Source organism: Rhinopithecus roxellana, chromosome 12 (assembly GCF_007565055.1).
Source record: "Rhinopithecus roxellana isolate Shanxi Qingling chromosome 12, ASM756505v1, whole genome shotgun sequence".
Lineage (NCBI taxonomy): Eukaryota > Metazoa > Chordata > Mammalia > Primates > Cercopithecidae > Rhinopithecus > Rhinopithecus roxellana.
In genome coordinates, this window is record NC_044560.1 from 6,624,325 (window position 1) to 6,645,489 (window position 21,165).

Consider the following 21,165-nt stretch of genomic DNA (forward strand, 5'->3'; position numbering starts at 1 on the left):
CTGGTCTTGAACTCCTGACATCAGGTGATCCACCCACCTCGGCCTCCCAAAGTGCTGGGATTACAGGTGTGAGCCACCGCACCTGGCCCACCAGACTCATTCTTTTATGCTGGTCCTGTGCAGCCTGGGCTAATGGTGCCTCCCTAGTCATTTGGTTCATCATCTGTCCTTGCTCACCTGGGCTGACAGTGCTTCCCTGCTCACCTGGGCTGATAGTGCCTTCTTGCCCACGTGGACTGGTCATGCCGCCCTGCCCCCTTCTTTTTCCTTGCCTCAGTGGGCCTTATCAAGGGGCAGTGGTAGAACCAAGGAAGAACAAAGGCTCCTTTCTCCCTTTGACCTTATGTTGTAATAATGATATGATTGTCAACTCATCTCAGACAGCCAATCCAACCATAGGCCCTAGAAAAATAGGAGTTTAGAATTAAAAAAAACAACCTTGATCAGCCAAGGATGTGGTTGGATGAAGGCAGAAGGAAGCTCATAGCATAGAGAGACTCACTAAAAATAAAAGCAACAAAAACAGAGCGGACATAGGGCATGCACCTGTTGTCCCAGCTACTTGGAGAGGACGAAGTGGGGGGAGATTGCTGAGGCAGGAGGATCACCTGAGCCCTGGGAGGCTGCAGTGAGCCATGATTGCACCACTGCGCTCCAGTCTGGGCAACAGACTGTGTCTCAACAAAGAAACCAAAACCCAAAAAACAAAAACAAAAACCCACCACCACCACCAACAACAAAAGCAAACCCGAACAAACAACGTGTCTCCCAAATCCAAGAAGAAGACTCATGTTCAAAGGTGATGGAAAATTTCAGGGTTGAAGTAGACAAGGAGTCAGAAAACAGGCAACCCTACTGACCATACCTGATTCTGGGTCCAGTGTGTCCTTGGCAGGGTGCTGCACGATGAAGGGAAGTGAGTGACCCTCTCTCTAGAAATGTGCCCTCGCTGGCAGATGGCCTTGCTACTCCAAGAGTCCATCATCTGATCTGACCCCCTTATTGCCTTCATCACTCACTTTCACACCAATTCTCAACACCAGCCAGGTCAACAGGTTGCTGGCCAGCCCAGGCTCTTGCCTGAGCGAAAGACAGGCAAAACCAGGGCAAAGCGTCACATGTGATGGGTGGATACGCTGCACAGCAGTTCTGCGGCAGAGCTGCTGTCACCACAGCCGCACAGATGTAGTATGTGCACTGTTTTTTTTTTTTTTTTTTTTTTTTTTTTTGAGACGGAGTCTCGCTCAGTCGCCCAGGCTGGAGTGCAGTGGCGCGATCTCAGCTCACTGCAAGCTCCACCTCCCAGGTTCACGCCATTCTCCTGCCTCAGCCTCCCAAGTAGCTGGGACTACAGGCGCCCAACACCACGCCCAGCTAATTTTTTGTATTTTTAGTAGAGACGGGGTTTCACCGTGTTAGCCAGGATGGTCTCTATCTCCCGACCTCGTGATCTGCCCGTCTTGGCCTCCCAAAGTGCTGGGATTACAGGCGTGAGCCACCACGCCCGGCCTGTGCACTGTGTTTTAAGGAGCTGTGTGAGGCAAGGAAAATCCCAGGGCCCTCCTGGGAAGCCAGCCCCAAATGCTCACCGCAGGGCAGTGAGACCCATGGGGCTGGGAGCTGCCAGGAGTGGTGGGCCCTCTCCATTTCACTGTGCTCTCCCCCAGCACTCCTCTCTCTGACTCTCCAGGGCCCTTTCCTTCCTCCCTCCGTCTCTGGGCAGTCTTCTCCTCCCCCGTGGCCCAGGCATTCTCTGAGCTCCTTCCCGCTCCAGTTCCCCTCGCCTGGGCTCATTCAGTCCTCCCAGGCTTCCCTGACAGCCTGACATTTCAGTCTCTGCCCGTCTGCTGCTCCCTGATTCTTTCTGGGTCTCCCAATTCAGATTCCCAAGAAAAAAATTCAGTTGACCGAGTTCGTGTTTTCCTGCCAGTTCGACGTCAAGGGTCCCGCCCAGGCTTGCAAAGGGTCTTGCTCTCCTCAGCAGAGGTGGGGTCTTGTGATTTACAAGGTAGCCCTTTCCACAGGGCTGGGCGTCAGCAGGTGTGCGTCACTGATTTAGCAAGGACAGGTGAGTGGGTTTCTCATTTTTGCAAAGAAATGGTCCGTAAACTGGAGATTGAAGCATTTTTCCTCCTGTTCCCTCACTAACCAGCTGGGTGGCAATGATAAGTCACTTCCTTTTCCTGTAAAACGAGGGGTCTGAATAGATGCTAATGCCATTTGCTACACACCAGACACTGCTCCAACTACTGCAGGCACATTTATTGATGAATTCCCACAAAGGAGGTGCTATCACTAACTTCTTTTAAAGAAAGGAGGCGGCCAGGTGCGGTGGCTCACCCCTGTAATCCCAGCACTTTGGGAGCACCAGGCGTGAGAATCGCTTGAGTCCAGGAGTTTGAGGCCAGCCTAAGCAACATGGTGAAAACCTGTATCTACAAAAAAATACAAAAATTAGCAGGACGTAGTGGCATGCGACTGTGGTCCCAGCTACTTGGGAAGCTGAGGCGGGAGGATTGCTTGAGTCCGGGAGAAGTGAGCTGAAATCGTATCACTGCACTCCAGCCTGCGTGACAGAGACCCTGTCTCAAAAAAGAAAGAAAGAGAGAAAGAAAAGAACGAGAGAAAGGAAGAAAGAAAGAGAAAAAAAAAGAAAAGAAAAGAAAGGAAAGCTGAGGCACAGAGCACTGAGTAACTTGCCCAAGGTCACACAATTAGCAGGTGGCAAAGATCCTGTCTAGTTTCAGAATTCTTGCCCTTGACCACGCTTTGCTCTCTCTCTGAGATTCTTTCAGCTCTTGAGCTTTAGAAATTGAAGTTTCCAGCAAGTTCTTTGCAGCAGCTGACGTTCTCTATTAAATGACAGCTGGGAGTCTTTGAAATATTCGGGAGAGCCTGGGTTCACTGCTAACATCCTTGTTGTGAAGGCCTGGTGCCGTTTGCCATTCCAGGACCAAGGGGATAATGCGTTAAGCTAGGCCAGGAGGGGGTTCAGCTCCCCACAACAAGGCAGGGGCAGCCCTTTGTGTCCGGCAGCACGGTAGCCCCCTGCAGTAGCTCCGGCTGCCCTCTGTGTTTGACCCTGTGGAAGGGCATGGGAAACGCTGGCCTGTCAGCAGGCATAAACTCAAAAGTTTCTCCTTCAGCTAGTTTCAGGGACGGTCTAGCCAAGTAGATACACAGGATGAGGTAATCCATAGATCCTGTGAGGGCAGTTGGCTGATTGACTTAGGTGTGCCCAAGTGCCTACAGGTGTCAGAACAAATTCATGAAGAAACGCGGACGCCCACACCAGCTCGGATGGCCTAAAGGCACGCATTGGAATGTGGCTCATGAGCTGGGACCCGGGATCAACCACTGGTTTAAGGAGAGGACCGTGAAATGCCCGAACGTGGAGGCTAGGCCGTCTCCCTGGGTGCCTGGCTGAGGGCAGCCACGTGTCTGCAGTGGTGGCATGTGTCCATGACTGAGACGGGCAGAGTTTGCAGGCAATGGTAATCCCATCAGCAGTCCCCAGATCTCTAATGTCAGGAGAAAGGGCATAGGAAGTCCCACTGTCCAGGAAAGTCCTTCATCCTGCTTTTCCCTGCCTTGGGCTTTTTCCCATTTCCGCGGTCACCTGTCCACAATGGCTGCACTGTGCGGCCCTGCAGGTGCTCCTGACACTGAACAACCAGACCCATGGACTGACCGGATATGAAATTGACGTAGGAGGAGATCAGGCAGGTGCTGGGGCTGCCTGGCCCAATGCACAGAGCCAGAAGGGCTGTTGTGGGGAGGGTGTTATTGTTTTAGTGGGTGCAGCAAAGAGTGGCTTAGCCAGTTGGGCGGATCACTTGTAAATTGTTATTTACAGTTTCTGATCCTTTAAAAGAAGAGCGTCGCGGGAATCAGTCTTCATTCCAGATGTGCAGCACCATGAGGGCCCTGGTGCCTCTGTTGTCCCTGTTCCTGCTGGGTGGCCAGGCCCAGCATGGGTCTGACTGGACCTACTCAGGTAAGCCCCTAGCCCCTGCACACTCCCTCAGTTACCCTCACACCCTTACAACAGGACAAGCGCCCTTTTTTTTTTTTTAGACAGAGTCTCACTCTGTTGGCCAGGCTTGAGTACAGTAGCGTGATCTCTGCTCACTGCAACCTCCGCCTCCCGGGTTCAAGTGATTCTTCTGCCTCAGCCTCCCGAGTAGCTGGGATTACAGGCGCCTACCACCATGCCTGGCTAATTTTTGTATTTTTAGTAGAGACAGGGTTCCACCATGTTGCCCAGGCTGGTCTCGAACTCCTGACCTTAGGCGATCTGCCCACCTCCCAAAGTGCTGGGATTACAGGCGTGAGCCAGCACGCCCGGCCAAGAGTCCTCCTTTAGGGCATTTCCCAGGATGGCCAGGCAGCCCACCTGCCATCTGTTGGGGATCTGCTCATTGTGGCTTCAGATGTCACCTTTTCAGTGTCTCAGAAGGTATGGAGAGCAAGCTGAACTTAAACTTCAAATAAGGAAAAGAAGGAAATAGCTTTCCTCTTCACAAACTCCTGGCTTTTTGCTTTAATTTTTTTTCCACTCACGGTGTTGGCTGCTTCGAAAGCACACTCACTGCTTCTTTTCGTAAAGACATTTGCTTTGTTGGTCTGTGTAAGTGGAAAATAAAGTTCTTAGAAAAAACTCTCGGTAACCTCACAGAAGGTGCTGTGGGGTTTGCGAGACCTTCTTTCTTGGAAATTTCATGGTAGGCAGTTTACCCAGAACATCTTGACATAAGAACCCAGTTCCCTTTGGTCTGTGGGTGGCCAAAACCAGACTTTTTTTTTTTTTTTTTTTTTTTGAGACAGAGTCTTGCTTTGTTGCCCAGGCTGGAGTTCAGTGGTACCATCTTGGCTCACTGCAACCTCTGCCTCCCGCGTTCAAGTGATTCTTGTGTCTTAGCCTCCCAAGTAGCTGGAATTACAGGCACTCATCACCATGCCTGGGTAACTTTTGTATTTTTAGTAAAGATAGGGTTTTACCACGTTGGCCAGGCTGGTCTCAAACTTCTGACCTCAAGTGATCTGCCCACCTTGGCCTCCCAAAGTGCTGGGATTACAGGCGTGAGCCACTGCACCAGGCCCCAAAACAGACTTTTAAAACGTGAAATGTAAAATCCTGGCATTCAGCATGGGTTCTGGTCCACATGTGAGCCAAAGCTAGAAGGCCGTGTCTGTGGGGTTTGTGGACACTAAATGGCCCTTTCCAGGGGCAGTGAGGAGAGCTTCTTCCCGCGTCCCCCTCCTTTCTGTACGGGACCACGGACTGGGGTCCATGAGGAGGCTGGTGGCCGCTGGCCGATGCAGGAAGTGAGACAAACACCTGCTTCCTGCAGAGTCCGCCCCAGCTCAGCTGCTCCAGAAGCATTCCTTCAGGATGAATGGGATGATCTGTTAAGTCAAGGGCAATGGAATTAAGGACATCCTGGGAGGTTCAGAAAGTCCAGCCAGCTCTGACCAACCGTTCTGTTCCCGAGCACAGTGATCTTACACAGGGCAGTGCCTCAGAAGCCTGGGGCATTCCGCTTCACTTGGCCAAGCAGTGCAGGCAGGTGGTTCAGAGGTGAAGGAAGAGAGAATTCAGACAATGAAGTCCTTGTCCTCCCCAGGCTCTGCCCAGCCTCTGAGACAGTGGGCTTCCTGGAAAGCCACTAGGGACTCTGGGAGAAGCTGAGAGTAGCGTAGCTTTTGTAAATGACTTCCAGGGACACCTGAGAGATGTTCCAGTATTGACAGTGGCCTGGACCAAAGCATCTTGCTCTGAGAAGGGGTTGTGCTAGGGGCCTCTTGCCTGATTACAAACCAAAAAGCGGTGAGAGGCCCCGGTACAAACACCTACCTTCCTTCCTTCCTTCCTTCCTTCCTTCCTTCCTTCCTTCCTTCCTTCCTTCCTTCCTTCCTTCCTTCCTTTCTTTCTCTTTCTTTTCTTTTCTTTTCTTTTCTTTTCTTTTCTTTTTTCACTCTTGCTGCCCAGTCTGGAGTGCAAAGGCGCGATCTCGGCTCGCTGCAACCTCTGCCTCCTGGGTTCAAGCGATTCTCCTGCCTCAGCCTCTCAGGTAGCTGGGATTAAGGGCTTGTGCCACCACGCCCGGCTGACTGTTTTGTATTTTTAGTAGAGACGGGGTTTCTCCATGTTTGTCAGAGTGGTCTCGAACTTCCGACCTCAGGTGATCCGCCCACCTCGGCCTCCCAAAGTGTGGGGATTACAGGCGTGAGTCACCGCACCCGGCCACAAACACCTTTCTTAAAACAAGCTGTGTACTCACTACACGGCTACCCCTGCACAGGGAACAGAGGAGAGATTCTCCATGTCACATGACTGACACCAAGCTCCACAGCTGTTTGGGGGCCAAGTCACCTATGACAATGACTCACCTATGTTACTCTGTCCCCTATGATTATCAATCCTCTCTGAAAAGATAAACTTTCTCCTTAGGAGTTCTAAAAAAAGTACTCACTCTGGGTTGTCCTGGAACCTGATGCTTCCCTAGTTTCCCTGAATCCGTAAGTGTAGACACCTAGATGGTCTTTACCATACTGGGAATCCATAAAAGGGGCTGGAGCAAGAAAATAGTGGTGGGGGTTCCTGCAGCATGGGGAGGTGGGGGCTGTGTTCCTGTTGGGGGCATGGAAGGACAGCTGGGCCCTTGAGAGGAAATGAGGAAGAGGCCCCAGAAGCAGCACAGGAATGGCAAGCCAAGGATCCCTCCATGCCTTCATCAGCTGGAAATAAGTCAAAGGAGAGCAAAACGCTCTGTATAAAAGATTCTCAGGCCGGGCGTAGTGGCTTACGCCTGTAATCCCAGCACTTTGGGAGGCCAAGACCTGAGGTCAGGAGTTAGAGACCAGCCTGGCCAACATGGCAAAATCCTGTCTCTAATAAAAACACAAAAATTAGCCAGGAGTGGTGATGCATGCCTGTAATCTCAGCTACTTGGGAGGCTGAGGCAGGAGAAGCTCTTGAATCTGGGAGGCAGAGGTTGCAGTGAGCCAAGATCACACCACTGCACTCCAGTCTGGGTGACAGAGTGAGACCCTGTCTCAAAAAAAAAAAAAAAAAGACTTTCACTGATTTCAAAACACTGTCTTGCTCCCAGGGCCAGCAGTTGCCACAGGAAAGTTAGAGGTTAGGACTAAAGCCCCTCAAACACCAGAGTCCTTGGAGTTGACCTCGTTGTCTTTTTGACCTTCTTCTGGGGGCCCTGCTTCTGCTTTCTGGAAGGTGCTGCCGTGGGTCCCTGCCCAGCGGGCCCTGGCCTCTGGCCCGGTGAGGTTCCTACAGGGTGGGCTCAGCCAGGCAGCCCCTTGAACTGTCTCTCTCCTGTCTCAGAAGGAGCACTGGACGAAGCGCACTGGCCACAGCACTACCCCGCCTGTGGGGGCCAGAGACAGTCGCCCATCAACCTGCAGAGGACGAAGGTGCGGTACAACCCCGCCTTGAAGGGGCTCAAACTGACGGGCTATGAGACCCAGGAGGGCGAGTTCCCCATGGTCAACAATGGCCACACAGGTAAGGGGAAGGGGTGGCGAGGGGCTCCAATCCACGGGCAGCCCCTGGCAGCCTGCAGGGGAAGGCAGGTGACACATGTCCCTGCCAGGAGTGGCTTACACAGAGACACAGAGCATGGCTTCAGAACTGGAGGCCTTGAACATGAGGGTGGAACACGACGGCTGACCGGCCCGGAAACTTGGTGGCTCTTCTAGAGAGGGCAGCATCTGTCTTTCCCCTCAGCTCCCTGCTGGTCCCTTCCTGCCATGTTATCCTCTTACTCGAGCTCACCCAACCCACCCAGCAGGCGACAGGCAGGACAGGCCGTGCTGCTGAAGCCACCTTTCCCACGGGGACTCTCTGTCCATCAGCTGGGGTCAGCTTTTCCACAATTCCTATATTCAGTCTATTCAGCTCAAAGCACCTGACAGGTAGGACCAGGGTTTCTCAGAGTTTTAAGAAGGAAGCTCTGGTTTTCTGCTCCCTACCAGAAAGAAGGTGAAGGTCAGACAGAAAAAGCAGGGCCATGGGATGCCCCACTTCAGGAATCCAATATGAGAAATTGTAAATTTTTATATTTGTTTTTTTGAGACAGAGTGTCACTATGTTGCCCAGACTGGAGTGCAGTGGCATGATCTCAGCTCACTGTAGCCTCCACCTCCTGGATTCAAGCGATTTTCCTGCCTCAGTCTCCTGAGTGGCTGGGATTACAGGCATGCACCACCATGCCCAACTAATTTTTTTTTGTATTTTTAGTAGAGACAGGGCTTTCACCATGTTGGCCAGGCTGGTCTGGAACTCCTGACCTCAAAGTTATCTGCCCACCTCAGCCTCCCAAAGTGCTGGGATTACAGGCACGAGCCACCACGCCCGGCCTGGAAACTGAAATCTATGCTTTACTTGTGCAGAACATCCTCCTGATTTTCCAAGTTGGCTCAACTCCTCTGAGCCTCATGACCACCCCAGGAGGGGGCATTTTTTAGGCAGGAAGTCTGAGGCCTCAGGAGGTCGAGGGACTCACCCAAGGCCACACAGTGTCTGACGGCCAAGATGGGCTCACACCCCCAGATGTAGGGTTTCTTGGCCACATCCTTCTTAGGTACTGCACTCTCTCACTCCTGCCTGGGTTGAGACAGTTCCCTGCCTGCCACACAGCCATACAACAGTCACTGGACTTGGCTAGGCATGGTGGCTCATGCCTGTAAACCCAGTACTTTAGGAGGCTGAGGTGGGAGGATCACTTGAGGTCAAAATTTGAGACGAGCCTGGACAACTTGGTGAGATTCCATCTCTACAAAAAATCAAAACATTAGCCAGGAGTGGTGGTGACTGCCTGTAGTCCCAGCTACTTGGGAGGCTGAGGTGGGAGGATCACTTGAGCCTGGGAGGTCAAGGTTGTGGTGAGCTGAGATCACCACTGCACTTGAACCTGGGCAACAGAGTGAGACCCTGTTTCTTTAAAAAAAAAAAAAAAAAGGGGTCACAGGACTTAGTTTTCTTATCTGGAACCTGGGCAACAGAGCGAGACCCTGTTTCTTTAAATAAATAAATTTAAAAAAGAAAGGTCACAGGACTTAGTTTTCTTATCTTGCACAATCAAGAAAATAAAACTGGCCTGGTGAGGTGGCTCATACCTGTAATCTCAGCACTTTGGGAGCCTGAGGTGGGCAGATCACCTGAGGTCAGGAGTTCGAGACTAGCCTGGCCAACATGGTGAAACCTTGTCTCTACTAAAAATACCAAAATTGGTTGGGCGTGGTGGCGCGTGCCTGTAATCCCAGCTACTCGGAAGGCTGAGGCAGGAGAATTGCTTGAACCCAGGAGGCGGAGGTTGCAGTGAGCCAAGATCATGCCATTGCACTCCAGCCTGGGCAACAAGAGCAAAACTCCATCTCAGAAAAAAAGAAAAAAAGAAAGAAAACCAATTATCCTTTATAGCACTGGTGAAAGTAGCAAATTGGAGAATGAAGCTTTGTCTGTAAAAGGACTCAGGTTTATGTCGCCAAGAGCCCTGAAATACACAAAGAATGAACAAAAGCCTCATTTTCATCATAACATCAAGCTCTTGTTTCCAAAATTACTCTCTGGCGCTTCCAGATTGGCAGGCTGAACTCTTCCTCCTCTCCTTGTCCTCTGCTTGTGGAGAAAGGGTAAAGCCCAAAGGCCAAAGGCAGTGGCTTTGTTCACCCTCCCTGGACAGCGGGCGGGAAGAAATCAGTGATGGAGGGATCTCCATGGGCAGCCCCTGCTGAGTGCGGGGTTCCTGCTGAGGGCCCAGGAGAGGGAAGCCATAAGGAAGAGAAGAGCCCAGCTTCCCAAGGGGCTTGCAGTGGCTCGCTCCTCCCAATTTCCAGAGGACCCTGTCCTTTCTTCCTTTGGGGCTGTGCTCAAATTTCTGTGGTCTAGAAACCTGTTCCTTTGGGGTTCTCACCTCACATGACAGCATGCCAGACATTAGAGTGGACCCAAAGTTCACATTAATTATATATATATTTTAAAAATTTTCTTTTGAGACGGTGTCTTGCTCTGCCGCCCCAGCTGGAATGCAGTGGTGCAATCTTGGCTCACTGAAACCTCCACTTCCCAGATTCAAGCGATTCTCCTGCCTCAGCCTCCCCAGTAGCTGGGACTACAGACATGTGCCACCATGCCCAGCTACTTTTTGTATTTTTAGTAGAGATGGGGTTTTGTCATATTGGCCAGGCTGGTCTCGAACTCCTTGCCTCAAGTGATCCGCCCATCTCAGCCTCCCAAAGTGCTGGAATTACAGGCATGAGCCACCGTGACTGGCCATAATTCTATTTTTTGATGTAAAGGGTTTTTTTTTTTTTTTTTTTTTTTGAGACGGAGTCTTGCTCTGTCGCCCGGGCTGGAGTGCAATGGCCGGATCTCAGCTCACTGCAAGCTCCGCCTCCCGGGTTTACGCCATTCTCCTGCCTCAGCCTCCGGAGTAGCTGGGACTACAGGCGCCCGCCACCTCGCCCAGCTAGGTTTTTGTATTTTTTAATAGAGACGGGGTTTCACCGTGTTAGCCAGGGTGGTCTCGATCTCCTGACCTCGTGATCCGCCCGTCTCGGCCTCCCAAAGTGCTGGGATTACAGGCTTGAGCCACCGCGCCCGGCCGGGTTTTTTTTTTGAGATGGATCTGTCACCCAGGCTGGAATGCAGTGGCATGATCTTGGCTCACTGCAACCTCTGCCTCCTAGGGTCAAGCAATTCTCATGCCTCAGCCTCCTGAGTAGCTGGGATTACAGGTGTGGGCCACCACCCCCAGCTAATTTTTGTATTTTTTGTAGAGATGGGGTTTCAGCATGTTGGCCAGGTTGGTCTTGAACTCCTGGCCTCAAGTGATCCACCAACCTTGGCCTCTCAAAGTGTTGAGATTACAGGCGTGAGCCACTGCACCTGGCCTGATATAAAGTATTTTGAAAGATTTTTATGATTTAGCTTTTGAAGTTATTTGGCTATTGCCATTGGCTACTTTTCAGCAAGCTCCAAGCACATTCAGGAATTCTACTGAAGGGGAAAAAAAAATCTACAAACGTTGACTCTAATGAGATTTTGATGAACACTAAACTTAACAATAAAGTTGACGTGATGTATTAAAGATTTGTTGATTTTTGGTTTTGCAAGATTCTTTTATTTGAGACGAAGTCTTGCCCTATCGCCCAGGCTGGAGTGGGGTGGCACGACCTCGGCTCACTGCAACCTCTGCCTCCCTGGTTCAATGGATTCCCCTGCCTCATCCTTCCCAGTAGCTGGGATTACAGGCACGTGCCACCACGCCTGGCTAATTTTTGCATTTCTAGTACAGATGGGGTTTCACCATGTTGGCCAGGCTGGTCTCGAACTCCTGACCTCAAGTGATCCACCTCCCAAAGTGCTGGAATTACAGGCATGAGCCATCACGCCTAGTCAGGTTTTGACAGGTTTCTAATCACATGTATCCGAGCAATCATTTCAGTGTCATGAAAACCCTGTGGTCCACCTGTTCATCTCTCCCTTCCTTCCTAAACCCTGGCAATCACTGATCTTTTTATTTGACCTATAGTTTTTCCTTTTCCAAAATGTCACATGGTTGGAATCATACAGCATGTAGCCTTTTCACATTGGCTTCTTTCACTGAGTAATATGCATTTAAGGTTCCTCCATGTCTTTTCATGGCTTGATAGCTCATTTCTTTTTAGTGCTGAATATTCTATTGCCTGGATGAACCACAGTTTATCCATTCCCCTATCCAAAGACATCTGGGTTGCTTCTCAGTTTTGGCAGTTATGAATAAAGCTGTTATAAAACCTGTGTGCAGGCCAGGCATGGTGGCTCATGCCGCTAACCCTAGCACTTTGAGAGACCAAGGTGGGAGCATCACTTGAGCCCAGGAATTCGAGACCAGCCCGGGCAATGTAGTGAGACCTACAAAAGTAATCAAAAAATTAGCCTGGCATGGTGGCTCAAACATACAGTCCTAGCTACTTAGGAGATTGAGGTGCGAGGCTCGCTTGAGCCTGGGAGGTCAAGGCTGCAGTGAGCTATGATTGCACCACTGCACTCCAGCCTAGGTGACACCGAGACCTTCTCTCAATCAATCAATCAATCAATCAGTCAGTCAATTCCATGTGCAGGTTTGTGTGTTTTCAATTAATGTGGGTAAATACCAAGAGCTTGCTTGATTGTACAGTAATGTCAGAGGCGTTTGAACCAGAGTGACCCATCTTTTATAGGGGGTGGGTAAAATAAGGCTGAGACTTACTGGACTGCACTCCCAGGAGGTTAAGGCATTCTAAGTCACAGGATGAAAGAGGAGGTTGGCACAAGATACAGGTCATAAATCTTGCTGATAAAACAGATTGCAATAAAGAAGCCTGACAAATCCTACCAAAATCAAGATGGCCACGAGAGTGACCTCTGGTCGTCCTCACTGCTACAGTCCAACTAGCACCATGACAGTTTACAGATGACAAGGCAACGTCAGGAAGTTACCGTATGTGGTCTAAAAAGGGGAGGCATGAATAATTCACCCCTTGTTTAGCATATAATTAAGACATAACCATAAAAATGGGCAATCGGCCGGGTGCGGTGGCTCAAGCCTGTAATCCCAGCACTTTGGGAGGCCGAGATGGGCGGATCACGAGGTCAGGAGATCGAGACCATCCTGGCTAACATGGTGAAACCCCGTCTCTACTAAAAATACAAAAAATTAGCCGAACGAGGTGGCAGGCGCCTGTGGTCCCAGCTACTCGGGAGGCTGAGGCAGGAGAAAGGCGTGAACCCGGGAGGCAGAGGTTGCAGTGAGCTGAGATCCGGCCACTGCACTCCAGCCTGGGCGACAGAGCAAGACTCCATCTCAAAAAAAAAAAAAAAAAAAAAAAAGGGCAACCAGCTGCCCTTGGGGCTGCTGTGCCTTTGGAGCAGCCATTTTTTATTCCACTACTTCCTTTTTTTTTTTTTTTGGAGACAGAATCTTGCTCTGAGGCTGGAGTACTGTGGTGCTATCTTGGCTCCCTGCAACCTCTGCCTCCGGTTCAAGTGATTCTCGTGCCTCAGCCTCTCAAGTAGCTGGGATTACAGGCGTGCACCATGATGCCCCTGTTAAGTTTTAGTAGAGACGAGGTTTCGCCATGTTGGCCAGGCTGGTCTTGAACTCCTGACCTCGAGTGATCGACCTGCCTCGGCCTCCCAAAGTGCTGGGATTGCAGGCATGAGCCACCACGCCTGGCCTATTCCTTTACTTTCTTAATAAACTTGCTTTCACTTTATTCTGTAGACTCGCCCCAAATTCTTTCTTGTGTGAGGTCCAAGAACCCTCTCTGGGGGTCTGGATCGGGACCCCTTTTCGGTACCATGTAGACCAAGTTGGAAAGGATGGACGTTGAAATAGTATTAAGTCTTCCTATCTGTGAACATGGAATATTTCTCCACTTATTTAGTTCTTCCTGATTTATTTCATTAGTTTTATGATTTTCCATATATAGATTTTGTCCACTTTTTTTTTTTTTTTTGAGACGGAGTCTTGCTCTGTCGCCCGGACTGGAGTGCAGTGGCCGGATCTCAGCTCACTGCAAGCTCCGCCTTCCGGGTTTACGCCATTCTCCTGCCTCAGCCTCCCGAGTAGCTGGGACTACAGGCGCCGCCACCTTGCCCGGCTAGTTTTTTTGTATTTTTAGTAGAGACAGGGTTTCACCGTGTTAGCCAGGATGGTCTCGATCTCCTGACCTCGTGATCCGCCCGTCTCGGCCTCCCAAAGTGCTGGGATTACAGGCTTGAGCCACCGCGCCCGGCCGATTTTGTCCACATTTTTGGGCAATTTTGTATTTTTAGTAGAGACGAGGGTTCTCCACGTTGGCTAGGGTGGTCTTGAACCCTTGACCTCGGGTGATCTGCCTGCCTTGGCCTCCCAAATTACTAGGATTACAGGCATGAGCTGCTAGGCCTGGCCTCCTCATTTTAAAATTAAATTTAGGCTGGGCGCGGTGGCTCAAGCCTGTAATCCCAGCACTTTGGGAGGCCGAGACGGGCGGATCACGAGGTCAGGAGATCAAGACCATCCTGGCTAACATGGTGAAACCCCGTCTCTACTAAAAATACAAAAAACTAGCCGGGCGACCTGGCGGGCGCCTGTAGTCCCAGCTACTCGGGAGGCTGAGGCAGGAGAATGGCGTGAACCCGGGAGGCGGAGCTTGCAGTGAGCTGAGATCCGGCCACTGCACTCCAGCCTGGGCGACAGAGCGAGACTCCGTCTCAAAAAAAAAAAAAAAAAATTAAATTAAATTAAAATTAGATTCAACATTTCAATAAAGAGAAATTCAAATTGAAACACAGGCCGTTGAGACACACAAATTGCTACAAAATTTCTAAAACTAACTCCCAATTGATTTGTTTTGCTATAGACTAGTAACAGTTGGTGGGCCGGCACTGATCCATTAATACATATTGCCCAGGTGTAGTAGTGGCTCTCCTATAATCCCAGCACTTTGAGAGGTCAAGGCAGGCAGATTGCTTGAGCCCAGGAGTTTGAGACCAGCCTGGGCAACATGGTGAAATTCTGTCTCTACAAATAAACTTAAAAATTAGCTGGACATGGTGGTGTGTGCCTGTAGTCCTATCTACTTGAAGGGCTGAGGCAGGAGGATTGTTTGAGCCTGGGAGGTAGAGGCTGCGGTGAGCTGAGGTCATGCCACTGCACCCCAGCCTGGGTGACAGAGTAAGGCCCTGTCTCAACAACAAAAAAGTATATATTTAAATTTTCCAAAATACATTTGATAGGCTCCAGAAAAGCTTAAATGCCTGAGGTACTGGGCCTCTAGTGTTCAGTGTTTTCTTAATATATACTATTTTCTTAATAATTGCTATTGGCTACTTCTTTTATGAAGTTCCTTGAATATACGGATAATCGCGTATTCATCTTTTTCATCACGGTACTTGCCACAGATCCTGACAGAGCAAATTCAAAATGTTCACTGAATGGTGCATTTGAGCAGAAAAGACCTGAACGTAAAAGGATAAGTCCTCAAACAGGTGCCCATGAGTGACACAGAATTCTACACAGGTTTTGATTTTTTAATGTTCAGCAGGGAGGCAGGAGGCTGGTGGTTCCTTTTTCTTTTTCAATTTTATTTATTTATTTTTGAGATGTAGTCTCACTCTGTCGCCCTGGTTGGAATGCAGTGGCCGTGATCTTGGCTCACTGTAAGCTCTGCCTCCTGGGTTCAAGCGATTCTCCTGCCTCAGCCCCCCGAGTAGCTGGGATTACAGGTTTGCACCACCATGCCCGACTAATTTTTGTATTTTTAGTAGAGATGGGGTTCCTCCATGTTGGCCAGGCTGGACTCGAACTCTAGACCTCAAGTGATCTGCCCTCCTTGACCTCCCAAAGTGCTGGGATTACAGGTGTGAGCCACTGTGCCCGGCCTCAACTTCTAGTGAAATAGCTTTTCACTAGAAAAATTTCAAAAGTAGTACAGAGATTTCCCACATGCTCTTTGTCCACTTCCCCTAACACTAATATCTTATAACCATAGTACAATTATTATTATTATTATTATTATTATTATTATTATTATTTTGGAGATGGAGTCTCATGCTGTTGCCCAGGCTGGAGTGCAGTGGCACAATCTTGGCTCACTGCAACCTCTGCCTCCCAAGTTCAAGCAATTCTACTGCCTCAGCCTCCTGAGTAGTTGGGATTACAGGCATGCACCACCATGCCTGGCTAATTTTGTATTTTTTTTTTTTTTTTTAGTAGAGACAGGGTTTCTCCATGTTGGTCAGGCTGGTCTCGAACTCCCAACCTCAGGTGATCTGCCCACCTCGGCCTCCCAAAGTGCTGGGATTACAGGCATGAGCCACCACGCCCAGCCACCATGGTACAATTATTATTGAATTTAAATGATACAACACAGTTAACTCTAGACCTCATTTGAATGACATGACTTTCTCACTCCTATATTTTTCTGGTCCAGGGTCTAACCCAGGATTCCACATTGCGCTTCACTGTCAGGTCTCTTTAAGTCTCTTCCAATCTCAGTCAGTTTCTCAGTCTTTGACTTCCACGACCTTGACAGTTTGCTGATTGTTTCTTGAGCACAGCAAATTCTTGGATTATGTGGCTTTTCTCTTCTGATAAGAAACTGGTTACATTGGGTTCCCATAAAGGGGAGCAGCCTCTTCTGGAAGTTGAATTGATATGCAGATCTGGAAGTTTCAGCCAGTCGACTTTTGGGAACAGCCAGTTAACTTTTGGCCTTGCCTTTTCAAAAGCACAGCGATGGCCGAGAACGGTGGCTCAAGCCTATAATTCCAGCACTTTGGGAGGCCGAGGTGGGTGGATCACCTGAAGTCAGGAATTCAAGACCAGCCGGGCCAACATGGTGGAAACCTGTCTACACTAAAAATACAAAAAGTAGCCAGGCATGGTGGCGGGTGCCTGTAATTCCAGCTACTGGGGAGACTGAGGCAGGAGAATCGCTTGAACCCAGGAAGCAGTGAGCTGAAATCGCACCGTTGCACTCCAGCCTGGGGGACAAGAGGAAACTCCGTCTAAAAAAAAAGCACAACAACAGGCTCAGGCTTGTGGCTCTTTTCCAACTGGGCCTGTGTGGGCCTGTCAGTGTAGCCAGAAGTAACACATTCCGTCTCCCGGGGGCTGTGTTTTGGGGAAATTGTGAGGACCTCTCTCATTTCTTCTGTGGTGCTGACGGTCCATTTAGGGAGCTCTGCTCCGGTCCTCAGTTCCTCAGCTCCCATCCGCTTTCAACATCGCTGACCTTGCATGCCTCCTTTTCTTGCAAGCATTGATTTTTGAGGCCAGCCACATCTCAAGCTCTAAATACCAAGCACTTGTTCTGCCAAACGGCTGGTGAAAACCTTTCAGGCCAGATTACTGTGTTACAGCACATTACGTTATGAATTTAGTCATAGCTCCCTGCTCCTTTAGATAATTTGGAAAGGAAGAAGGGGGGCATCTGATGGGTTTTAAATACCTCATATTTGCTGTCTTTTAAGAAAATGTTCTTGTTTACAGCCACCACTGATGACTTTAAATAGGAAGATCTTGCCGGGCGTGGTGGCTCATGCCTATAATCCTAGCACTTTGGGGGGCTGAGGAGGACGGATCATTTGAGGTCAGGAGTTTGAGACCAGCCTGGCCAATATGGTGAAACCCCGTCTCTACTAAAAATGCAAAAATTGGCTGGGCATGGTGGCATATTCCTGTAATCTCAGCTACTGGGGAGGCTGAGGCAGGAGAATCGCTTGAACCCAGGAGGCAGAGGTTGCAGCGAGCCTAGATCATGCCACTGCACTCCAGTCTGGGTGACAGAGTAAGATTCTATCTCTAAATAAATAAATAAATAAATAAATAAATAAATAAATAAATGGGAAGATCTCGCTCTTGGGACACATGCTGCCTGGCCCTTTCCAACGCCAAAGTTCTATCCTCATAGGTATTTTTCTTAGTCACTTTTCTTAGTAACTGAGTCCATTTTTCCTTTTTGTGTAGTTCATTCCAAAAGACAGAGATTTCAGCTGGGTGCGGTGGCTCACGCCTGTAATCTCAACACTTTGGGAGGCTGAGGCAGGTGGATCACTTGAGGTCAGGAGTTCAAGACCAGCCTAACCAATATGGTGAAACCCCATCTCTACTAAAAATACAAAAATGAGCCAGGCGTGGTGGCGGGCACCTGTAGTCCCAGCTACTCAGGAGGCTGAGATGGGAGGATCCCTTGAAGCCAGGAGTTGGAGGCTGCAGTGAGTTGCTCCAGTGAGTCATGATCGTGCCACTGCACTCCAGCCTGAGCAGCAGAGTGAGCCTGAAAAAAAAGAAAAGAAAAGAAAAGAAAAGAAAAGAAAACAGTTCTAAGAGGCCCCATTTCCTATTCTTATACCTTCGGCAAATTCCAAAATCAGCCAGAGATAGAGAGTAGAATTCTAGTTTCCATGCCCATTGACTGTAATTTTTCAGGACCTTCCCTTTCCCTGGGGCCAGCAAGCTGGACCTGCCACTCTGTGGTCCTGCCTTTGGCCTGTTGGTTCTGAGCAGGAAGGTGTGTGCTGGGGAGAGGCACTTGCCCAGCCTGGTTTACTCAGTGCCTGGCCTCCATCCTGACCTCACCCTGTGCTGTGTGTGCAAACGCCTCTTCTCCTTTGGTGACCCTGCTCATGGCATGCTAAGCCAGTCTATGGTATTGACTTGCCCTAGGTTCAGACAGGTGGGAGGTGAGCAGAGAAGCTACCCAGCCTGTAGGCCTGACCCCTCTGTGTTCACCTACTCTGCTCTCAGCCCCACCTTTTCTCTCCAGTGCAGATCAGCCTGCCCTCCACCATGCGTATGACAGCAGCCGACGGCACTGTGTACATAGCCCAGCAGATGCACTTTCACTGGGGAGGAGTGTCCTCGAAGATCAGGGGCTCTGAGCACACCGTGGACGGGATCAGACATGTGATCGAGGTACCTGAGGACCCCCACTGCGTCCTCTTTCCTTCAAACCCTGTAGTCACTTTCCTTTTTATTTATTTATTTTGAGACAGAGTCTCGCTCTGTTGCCCCGGCTGGAGTGCAGTGGTGCGATCTCAGCTCACTGCAACCTCCACCTTCTGGGTTCAAGCAATTCTCTTGCCTCAGTCCCTCGAGTAAATGGGATTACAGATACCCACCACCATGCCCGACTAAGTTTTGTATTTTTAGTGGAGATAGAGTTTCACCATGTTGGTTAGGCTGGTCTCGAACTCCTGACCTCAGATGATCCACCCGCCTTGGCCTCCCAAAGTGCTGGGATTATAGGCGTGAGCCACAGTGCCGGCTATCACTTTTCTTATTAAAATAGCCAAGGCTGGGTGCACTGGCTCACACCTGTAATTCCAGCACTTTGGGAAGCCAAAGCAGGGGAATTGCTTGAGCCCAAGAGTTCTAGATCATCCTGGGCAACGTAGCGAGATCCTGTGACTACAAAAAAAAAAAAAAAAAAAAAATTAGCCAGGAGTGGTGGCGCACGCTTATAGTTCCAGCTTCTGAGGAGGCTGAGGTGGGAGGATGGCTTGAGGCCGGGAGGTTGAGGCTGCAGTGAGTCCTGATCATGCCGCTGCACTCCAGTCTGAGTAACAAAACAAACAAAAACAGCCAAAAGACTTTGTGCAAAGGTAGCAGTTAAGTTATCCTGAAGTTGAATTTATTTTTTATTCACTCAGCAACTGTTGATGGATCACCACTTTGTGACAGGGGTTCAGGCAAGGTCCTGCCCTTACAGGACTTAGGTGGGCAGGACTTCACAGTCCACAGGGTGTGGCAAGCCCTCCTTTGTTTCAGCTGGATTTTTATGTGTTTGATTTTCTTTTTTTGTTTTTTGAGACGGAGTTTTGCTCCTTTGCCCAGGCTAGAGTGAAGTGGTGTGATCTTGGCTCACTGCAACCTCCATCCCCTGGGTTCAAGTGATTCTCCTGCCTCAGCCACCCGAGAAGCTGGGATTACAGGCACCTGCCACCATAGCCAGCTAATTTTTGTATTTTTAGTAAAGACGGGATTTCGCCATATTGGCCAAGCTGGTCTCAAACTCCTGACCTCAAGTGTTCCACCCGCCTCAGCCTCCCAAAGTGCTGGGATTACAGGCATGAGCCTCTGCGTCTGGACTGTGTTAGATTTTCTGAGTTCCCTCTTTTGCCAGAATCCATCCATAGGATGACTACACATTAACAGTGGTTGCCTGGGACAAGGGGCGCAAGCTCCCTCTCCCCGCAAAGCCCCCAGACACCCCAGGAGAACCCTATGTCCTCATGTGACCCCTTCAGACTCTGCCAGCTTGTCTGCCTGGAGGGAGGTGTGGTTGGGAAATGGCCTGAAGCTGCCATCTTCCAGAATCCCACTCTTGTTCTTTCCATTCTTTGGGAAGTTTCTGCTCTTGATTCATGGGATTTGCAGCCCAGATGGAGGGAGATGGAGGTCCAAGTTGCTTGTGTGGAACAGTCTGAGGCCTCAGATGGGGCACCTTCCTTTCTCTTCCTTCTTCCCTGGAAATCTTAAGCATCCAAATTTCTATGAACTGCCCTTGACCCACCCTACCTCGCTCTTACAGATTCACGTTGTTCACTACAATTCTAAATACAAGAGCTATGAGATAGCCCAAGATGCGCCCGATGGATTGGCTGTACTGGCAGCCTTCGTTGAGGTAAGCAGAAACTACCCACGTGTGTCTGCAAAGTCTAGTTGAACAGCCTTCTTCATTATCACTCTCCATCTTTTCCCAAGCTCACAGTTCTTGGAAACATTGACTGGATGGAAGATCACTGTGCTCCTTCTGTGCTGTGAATCTCCAGACCTTAGTTAACATGGACAAGCTGACTTAAAAGAGCTGGAATCCCAGAGGGGTTGCGTAGACACAAATTGTTGGAAGGGCAAGGGGAAACCTGCAACCCAATCAGACAAAGGCAACACCTCTGCATTTCCTTTTTTTTTTCTTTTGAGACAAAGTTTCACTCTTGTCGCCCAGGTTGGAGTGCAGTGGCAGGATCTCAGCTCACTGCAACCTCCGCCTCCCAGGTTCAAACGATTCTCCTGCCTCAGCCTCTCAAGTAGCTGGGATTACAGGTGCCTGCCACCACGCTTAGCTAATTTTTGTATTTTTAGTAGAGATGGGTTTCACTATATCAGCTAGGCTGGTCGCGAACTCCTGACCTCAGGTGATCTGCCCACCTCGGCCTCCCAAAGTGCTGGGGTTACAGGTGTGAGCTACCACACCCGGTCAACACCTCTGCATTTCTAAGAAAATCTAGACGGCCGGGCGCGGTGGCTCAAGCCTGTAATCCCAGCACTTTGGGAGGCCGAGATGGGCGGATCACGAGGTCAGGAGATCGAGACCATCCTGGCTAACACAGTGAAACCCCGTCTCTACTAAAAAAATACAAAAAAATTAGCCGGGTGAGATGGCGGGCGCCTGTAGTCCCAGCTACTTGGGAGGCTGAGGCGAGAGAATGGTGTAAACCTGGGAGGCGGAGCTTGCAGTGAGCTGAGATCCGGCCACTGCACTCCAGCCTGGGCGACAGAGCGAGACTCCGTCTCAAAAAAAAAAAAAAAAAAAAATCTAGACGGTGGAGCTGGGCGCGGTGGCTCACATCTGTAATCCCAGCACTTTGGGAAGCCAAAGTGGGTGGATCACTTGAGGTCAGGAGTT

At 49.9% G+C, this 21,165-nt stretch overlaps 1 protein-coding gene across 1 annotated transcript in view; it reads left to right on the forward strand.

Annotated features, from left to right (window-relative positions):
- Positions 1 to 3,871: 3,871 nt before the first annotated feature.
- Positions 3,872 to 21,165, forward strand: part of CA6 (carbonic anhydrase 6) — a 31,979-nt gene continuing 14,685 nt past the window's right edge. Inside the window, exons 1-4 of the mRNA XM_030912980.1 lie at positions 3,872 to 3,997; positions 7,349 to 7,528; positions 18,304 to 18,452; positions 20,071 to 20,163. Coding sequence (XP_030768840.1) covers positions 3,907 to 3,997; positions 7,349 to 7,528; positions 18,304 to 18,452; positions 20,071 to 20,163 — 513 coding nt within the window. The 5' untranslated portion in view covers positions 3,872 to 3,906. The remainder of the gene's footprint in view (positions 3,998 to 7,348; positions 7,529 to 18,303; positions 18,453 to 20,070; positions 20,164 to 21,165) is intronic.